Source organism: Xenopus laevis, chromosome 3S (assembly GCF_017654675.1).
Source record: "Xenopus laevis strain J_2021 chromosome 3S, Xenopus_laevis_v10.1, whole genome shotgun sequence".
Taxonomy (NCBI): Eukaryota; Metazoa; Chordata; class Amphibia; order Anura; family Pipidae; genus Xenopus; species Xenopus laevis.
Genome location: NC_054376.1, coordinates 27,028,861 through 27,037,428, shown reverse-complemented (window position 1 = coordinate 27,037,428; position 8,568 = coordinate 27,028,861). Strand labels below are relative to the sequence as shown.

The following is an 8,568-nucleotide window of genomic DNA, read 5'->3' as shown; positions in this document are numbered from 1 at the left end:
AGCATTAAGCCATTGGGGCAAATTTACTAAAGGGCGAAGTGACTAACGCTGGCGAATTGACATCATTTCGGGAACAGTGTCGGACTGGCCCAACGGGATACCAGGAAAACTCCCGGTGGGCCCAGGTGTCAGCGGGCCCTCTTGCTTCTACTCATTTGGCCTATTTCTTGGCCATTCCCTATTTCTTTAAGAGGCTTAATTATGGGAGAATTAAGTATAGTATGTAGAGATAAAAGACTAGGAGAATAAAGAGTTTGAGTGAGTAGAGAAGGAATAATAGTTTGGAAAGTGGGCCCACGGTCTAAGGTTTTCTGGTAGGCCCCTGGCATCCCAGTCCAAAACTGTTTGGGAATTTTGCCGATTTACTAACAGTCGCTGGCATAACTTCGCTAGTGAAGGAGATAGACTCTAGCGGTACTTCGTTTCCTAACGCCAGGCGAATTTGCACAGGCGAGAGGATGTAACTACGCAAATAAACTGAGATGCGGATTTTACTGAACGTTACCTCATGCGCCAGACTTGCCCTCGCCACCTCAGACCAGGCGAAGTGCAATAGAGTAGATAGGAGTTCCTAAAAAAATTGTTGAAAATGTTTCTAAGTCCCAAAAAACGGTGGCGTCTTTTCCTTTTTTTAGGGTGATAGGCTGCAAAAGAGCGTAACATTTTTTGGGGGTAACCGGCTTCCCCCCTACATTTCCTAACATATGGCACATAAACTATAGGGCATTATAACAACTTTATTTTATTTTATTAAGGTTTCCTAGGCTTGTGTAGTGTAATGTATTATACGTCCATTGAACTTAAACTTACCGCTGTATGCAAATTAAAGTAATGCTAGCGCAACTTCGCCAGCGTTCGGCGCCCTGGACACAACTTCGGATTTTAGTGAATTAGCGTTGTCCTGGCGAATCTACTCCTGGCAAAGTGTTGCGCTGTGATCGATTGCATTGCTGGCGAATTTTCGGAGGTTAGTGAATTTGCTGCATTATGTACAGGACTAGGTTGATAACGTTATATTGCATTCATTCTCACATCAATACACACTAACACACTCTCAACATGAAATGCTGTGTCTGGTATAGCAAGAAAATATACATATTAAAAAGCAGACACTTTTGGCCTTATTTTTTATTTATTTGGCTAAAAATACAGAATTACTGAAATGGTGGCGATGTGAAAAGAACATTCAAAACCCTGGGGAAAATTCTTAATGTTAACTTGTAATGGTAACTGTGAGAATGAAGACACTGGGGGAATATTTGTTCTTTAACACAAGAACAAATGGATCTAACTAAATATATTATTTGTGCTTGTTTGTATCTACACTGCCCTTATATATATATATATATATTTCTCTAATAATATGGACCAAAGAACAGCTACATAGGGGCCATTCCTTTTTGTGAGCTAACATTAGAAGCAATCTCCTCTCTTTGTCCCTATGTTATTTTCCAGAATATCATTTTCTTACTTTTTAAGAATAACATAGGGACTAGAAAGTTTCTGTGGGTCATACTATCCCTCCCACTCTCTCTATAACCCAAACCCAGATCTGGCTCTACATCTATTTTTTGACTTTTCCCTGGGCTGCCACTGCCTCCATAGCTTTCCGTACAGTTTCCTCGTCCCCAAGAAAGCTCATGGGTTTGGTTGGCTTCAGGTTATCATCAAGTTCATACACAATGGGAATTCCAGTGGGGAGATTGAGTTCCATGATGGCAGCATCAGACATCCCTGCAGAGAGACAGAAACAACACCCAAGTTGAATAACTGTGTCAAATTTAGTTTTTTTAATTTCGTTTTTATGCTGTCCCTTGTAATGTGTCTTTGAGTACATGGAGGGACACAGGTAGAACTTGCAAACTCGTTATGGAACTTACTGTAATTAAACAATAGGACCCCAGCATGTTAACCATTGTGCAACCGTGTGGTCCATGTATATTATGGTGTTTTAATATTATATAAATAGATTTTATATGTGTTAGCTGTACTGTTTCTAATATAAAATGGCAAATTGCTCCAGATTTTCTTTTTGAGCAACTAATAACAGTATTACCCATAACAGCCACTGGAGGGCAGAGTAATGGAGAAGAGGTTCAATGTAGGGAGCAAATTTGATAAGAGTATATATACTGAGAGCGCCACTGATAAGTGCCTTAATATCATTAACATGATAACAGGCAGCTCTTGAGAAAGAGAAGGTTAAAAGGAGAGATCTAAAGCATGTTGATGATAGAGATACTTACGGTCAAAAGCTAACTGAGAAGTGGTAATTATGGGCTAATTAATGATAAAGAGGCGTAGAGGATAGAATGGAGAAATAAAGGATGAAAGGTGGTTGGGATTACAGTAAACTTCACAGAAGCAGTTCACTGAAGTACACTGGATTTATACACTGTGAATACAGGACCCAGGGTTAGGGCAATGACTCACAGGGGTTTATTTAGCCAGTGTTTGGCCAAAGCTACAAAACGTCTGAAAATTGTCTCTGCTGTTGTCTCTCAAAACAGCATACAAAGGCATTTTTGAGAGATTACATGATTTTAGTGTTAGCATAGACATTTCTCAGTATTGTCTATAGCAGGTTTCTGTTGTTTTGTAAGACAAAATCCAGGCTACAAATAGTACCGTGTGTCATTTCTCTTAGGGATGCTACCTGCTATCCCACAGTCACACTCCCTTCCCAGAGACTATTATCCCACTGTTACTATAGACACCATCTCTCCCTACTATACCTGCTATCCACAGTCACACTCCCTTCCCAGAGACTATTATCCCACTGTTACTATAGGCACCATCTCTCCCTACTATACCTGCTATCCCACAGTCACACTCCCTTCCCAGAGACTATTATCCACTGTTACTATAGGCACCATCTCTCCCTACTATACCTGCTATTCCACAGCCACATTCCCTTCCCAGAGACTATTATCCATATGTTATTATAGACACCATCTCTCCCTACTATACCTGCTATCTCACAGTCACATTCCCTTCCCAGAGACTATTATCCATATGTTACTATAGACACCATCTCTCCCTACTATACCTGCTATCTCACAGTCACACTCCCTTCCCAGAGACTATTATCCACTGTTACTATAGGCACCATCTCTCCCTACTATACCTGCTATCCCACAGCCACACTCCCTTCCCAGAGACTATTATCCACTGTTACTATAGGCACCATCTCTCCCTACTATACCTGATATCCCACAGCCACACTCCCTTCCCAGAGACTATTATCCCACTGTTACTATAGGCACCATCTCTCCCTACTATACCTGCTATCCCACAGTCACACTCCCTTCCCAGAGACTATTATCCCACTGTTACTATAGGCATCATCTCTCCCTACTATACCTGCTATCCCACAGTCACAGTCCCTTCCCAGAGACTATTATCCCACTGTTACTATAGGCACCATCTCTCCCTACTATACCTGCTATCCCACAGTCACACTCCCTTCCCAGAGACTATTATCCACTGTTACTATAGGCACCATCTCTCCCTACTATACCTGTTATCCCACAGCCACACTCCTTTCCCAGAGACTATTATCCTACTATTATTTTGGAGGAGCTTCAACTTCACTGTTTTGTCTAGTTTAGCTTTAGAAATAAGAAAAATCATTCTGGTTAATGAATTTCCCAGGTTCTTTCTATTTGCAGCTGATGACCTCTGCGTCCCAGGACCCCCCTCCCCTGTGAGTAAAGAGTTAAAAAGCACAGTGCACCAGCTCAGTGGTTAATGATCCCATAGCTTACCCCTCCCTCTGTCCTCCGCACAGAAGGTCATGTTAATCTTATTTTGGGCTAAGGTCTCAAGGAGGACCCATGAAAAGGTCAGAGTTACTGATATAGTAACAGGACAGTCAGAACATAGACAGGTGGGTCAGAGGGGACAGTATGAGGGCAGATGGAACAGGTACAGTAATCTTATAAAACACATGCCAGAGCTGGAATCTAAGGAATGTGGCTTCTAAACAGTCATGGGGGTCAGATAGTTAAAAGTGGTAAAGGGGACCATAGACGCACCGATAATATTGTACTTTTTCGTACGATATTCGGTGTGTGTATGGTGGGAGAGGAGCCGAACGAACGATCTTCCTGGATAGATCTTTTCCAGGAAAGATTGTAATTGTAACATCTATGGCCACCTTAAGACACAGTAACTTAACTACCCATCTCCAGCCTTTGTACTGGCGGTGCAGCTGTTAGTCCATGCGTAATCGCACCACCCGCGATTCCACGTCTGGTAAGACACTTGCCCTATTGTTGCTTAAATTACCTTCTGTGGGGTTAATTTTATAAAAAGTATAAAGTTTGCTCCTGGTAGCATGAAGCATGTACAAGGCACCTATCTGGAAACAAACAGTGGTTGCTTCGAGTTACTAGGCCAAGGTAAACTTTCAAATTTTGCATTTTTTATTACAAAACCCCATGTATCTAATATCTTTCTCTCTTCCTACCTTTAGCTGCTTCTCTGCAGGACCTATGCACAGGGTCCAGGACAGCTGTCCCCTATCAGCTCTAGTAAGAACCAACACTCTGTAGGCAATTTCTTACCATCCAGGTGCTTGACAATGCCTCTCAAGCTGTTTCCATGTGCTGCGATCAGTACCCGCTTTCCAGCCAGGATCTGGGGGGCAATCACATCGTTCCAAAAGGGTAGGGCACGGGCAATGGTGTCCTTCAGACTCTCACAGGAGGGCAGCTCTTTGGCGCTGAGATCTTTGTAACGCCGATCCTAGGGGCAAGTAGTAGGATAAAATATTGTGAGGATACAGATGAGCAAGTGCCATTGTGATCAGCAGGACATGGTGCATAGATAATACATTAGCATGACTTTGACCAAACTGCCCTTAAAATTCATGTGAATTTAACATTATGGAGGTTAATTATTAAATTACTCTAAAATCTGAATTTTCAGTGGAAAAATATTCCAAAAATACTCCAAGCTGTCGGGGGCCTGTAGAAGTCAATGGCAAATGTCCCATTTCAAATTTGAAGATAACATGGTCTGCTCTAAATTTTGTCGAAAAATCAGAAAAAATCGGTGGGTTTTGAGCAATTTCAGGAAAAATTCAAGCGTTTCGGGCACAAAACCCAAAAAATTTGATTTTTTTTTCTGCAAAACCCAAATATATTTTTTTTGCCCGAACAGATTTTATCAAGTTTTTTTCAATGATAAATAAGGTCAAATCATGGATTCTAGTTTGGTCTGACTTTTTTTACTTTTTTTTAAATCAGATTTTGATAAATAACCCCAGAAGTATAATTATCATCAAGTAAATGAGCACAGGACATTTTGTGAAGGAAACCATAAAAAATGCTCGCCAGGCATGAATTAATATTCTGAACTTAGTTAAAGTGCAAAATTGTGCTAATTTTAGCCCTGAGTCTCTTGATAAATGATCCTGCCGTGTCCTATGTAGGTCTCAGCATGTCCTCCCAGTTAGCCTGTATCTGTGCAGTGTGTTTCCTACAGAAGTAGAAAATCTCAAAACAAAAAAATGTCAAGTTGCTCAGAGCCCTCTTCTAAGCACTTTTTCTAGTGAAATCAGTTTTTTGTCTAGTTTTGAAGATATTGGAAGTTTTTACACTTCTAATATAAGAAATTTTAATCAACAAGTGTCACCAGCTGTTTATATTTTCAGCTGGCTGAAAATAACATCTGGGAGAAAAAGAAAGTCCAGTGATGTTGCTCTGCTTAGAAAAAGATGTTAGCAGAGAAGAGTCATCTGACATACCGCTGGTCAGTTCTAAGCAAGACTTTCCTTTTCTCACAAAATTAATTTTCAGCTGGCTGTCAGGCCAAATAAGGGGGGGGGCACTGCTGATTCATTAAATTAGCAGTTAATATAGCAATCCTCATTTGCAGGTTCTAAAGGGAAAGTGAGTTAAATCGATATATACAGTAATCATAATTTATACATTTTTAGAACCAGGATAAAAAAAAAGTAAAAATATGCAGACCAATAAAAAAAAATTCTTAAATTTGCCTTGTGCAAGTACATCCAGGCTCAGCGTTAGAGAAGTGTGAGGCCCTTGTAAATGCAATAAGGCTGCAGCCCCGTAGACGGGGGGGTGTTTACATAAATCAGAGATGCCCAACCTCCAGCTATTGTTAAACTACAACTCCCACCATCACTTGACTTCTTCTAAAATCAGATAGCGAAGGAGGTATATATACCCTAGCCATCTGCTTACTTTTATAATTGAGAACGGGTCATTTTATTGGATGACCCCCTTGTTGGAAGCACCTTTCTGGATCTTTATAATCATCTCATGGTTACTGTAAAAGCTTGCAGATTTTCCATGGCGTGTGCAAGAGGAATGAGAATGCTCTAGGAAGAATGTATTATAATGCACTAAACAGCTACTTAGTACTTGAAATGCAAAAATGCTTGCATTAGCAGCAAGGTAGCCGGCTCTCTTAAAGGTGCTGATTCTGTCTCCATAGTAACAAGCAGTGGACCGTAGCAATACAGCATCTAGTTGCACAGCAACACAAATAAATACCCTGTCCATACATAGAGTATTAGGTGGAATTATAGAGCAAGACAAAGATAATATGCAACAATAGGAGATACAGCAAAGGCTGTAAGGGGGGTATCAGTTGGGCTATGGGATGCTCAATAGGAGAAATCGTAGGAAAATATATGAACAGTAGTGAAGGTTAGAAGAAAGATTTATTTAAAGCATCAGAAGAAGTTACAGGGTGCAGTTATACAAAGCAATAGGAGGGGCTATATAGAGAAAAAGTATATAGACAAATATGGGGTACAAGTAGTGGTCATATGGAGGCGTAGAAGTTTTGAGGCACTTGGTAAAACAGGACAAGAGCAAAATTGGGATAATGGGAGAAATTCACAAGAGGCCCCAAGATCTCCTTACCTTACTTATCAGCTTGTAGTAGGGGTGATCTTCTCCCATGACTGGTGGTGGGATGTCATAAGATCGCCTCCAGATCTTCACCTGCTCTTCCCCATGTTTCTCCGCAGTCTCTGCCTTGTTGAGGCCCGTCAGTCCCCCATAGTGGCGCTCATTCAGTCTCCAGGTCCTGACCACTGGCAGCCACATTTGGTCTATTCCATCCATGATGTACCACAGAGTACGCACCGCCCTCTTCAGCACTGAGGTGTAGCAGATGTCAAACTCCATCCCGGCCTCCTTTATTGCCTGAGCACCTCTGCGGGCCTCCTCTGTCCCTTTCTCACTCAGGTCGGCATCAAACCAGCCACAGAACCTGTTCTCCTGATTCCATGAGCTTTCCCCGTGGCGTACAATGACTAGGCGGTGAGGCATAGTGGCTATACAAGATGACTAGTATGGATGGCAGTTTTGCAAAGGAAGCTCAACCAATATAGATGTTTACTGATGCTTATTAGACAGGATGAAACTCAGCCTGAAGTCTGGTCCCTGTTCCAGATACTCATAGGATATGTGTCTCATATAGCCAATACTGCTTTACATAGTGACCAATCAAGCAGCAGCAACCGGAAGCCAACACCAGTGATGGAGAGACCAGGCACTGAAAATAGCTTCAAGCCCTTCTTGCTGCCAGTGACAGCTGTGACTGACCTTTACTTGAGTCACTGCAGGGTTGTCTGTTAAAGGTCACTCAGTCGTGTGGAATCTCTGCTACTAAAGGAGGGGGCGGGGTTCTCCATATTGCTGTACCTTTTACCGTCCCACTGCTTTTATGATATTACTTTATACATACCTCCCAACTGTCCCTTTTTTTCGCGGGACAGTCCCGTTTTTGACAGCTCAACCCACAGTCCCGGATTGTTACTGAAATATCCCGACTTTCTCTTTGATCTCCTTCACTGAACAGCCAGATAAAGATACAAAGTTTGTAACTTAATTGGCTTTTTGCAGAGAGCCCAGAATCTGTGGCAGCTGCACTTAGATACTTTTGTAACAATTTAAGATAAGCAGGTCTCTTGGGGAAACTGATTTGCCGCTTAAAGGGCAATTCATCTTCATCAGCAAAACTGTAATAACACAGAAAAAACACAGAAATGTATTCAAACTTTCATAATCTTGTAAAAATGGACATGGTAATTAGGAGGTGTGCACACAAAAATGAGCGTGGTCAAAACAATTTCTGTCCCTCTTTCTATTTCACAAATGTTGGGAGGTATGCCATTACCCTAATGCTCCAGCCCTTTATCATAGTAAATGTGTGGCCCCTGGTGAGTAAGGTATGCATTATATCAGTGTGTTTAGCACCTTGAGTGCAGAGCTACAGATAAAATAACTTTATTCTCTGTCTGTCTCCAGTGATGACCAGTTCTCTGTGGTCCTTATAGGGGTTCACCTTTAAGTTAACTTTTAGTATGGCTCATTCTAAACAACTTTTCAATTGGCCTTTGTTTTTATTCTTTTATATTTTATAGTTTGAATTATTTGCCTTCTTCTTCTGGCCCATTTCAGCTGTCAAATAGGGGACCACTGACCCCATCTAAAAAACCAATGCTCTGTGAAGCTTCACATCTATTGTTATTTCTACTTGTTATCACTCAGCTTTCTATTCAGGCCTCTCCTATTCATATTTCAG

At 41.4% G+C, this 8,568-nt stretch overlaps 1 protein-coding gene across 1 annotated transcript; it reads right to left on the bottom strand.

Moving 5' to 3' along the window:
• Positions 1-1,113: 1,113 nt before the first annotated feature.
• Positions 1,114-7,400, bottom strand: pgam2.S (phosphoglycerate mutase 2 S homeolog). Its single transcript, NM_001094437.1, is given in 3 exon segments — positions 1,114-1,734; positions 4,569-4,749; positions 6,900-7,400. Coding segments are annotated over 3 exon segments (762 nt in total). The 5' UTR covers positions 7,311-7,400; the 3' UTR covers positions 1,114-1,564.
• Positions 7,401-8,568: the final 1,168 nt, after the last annotated feature.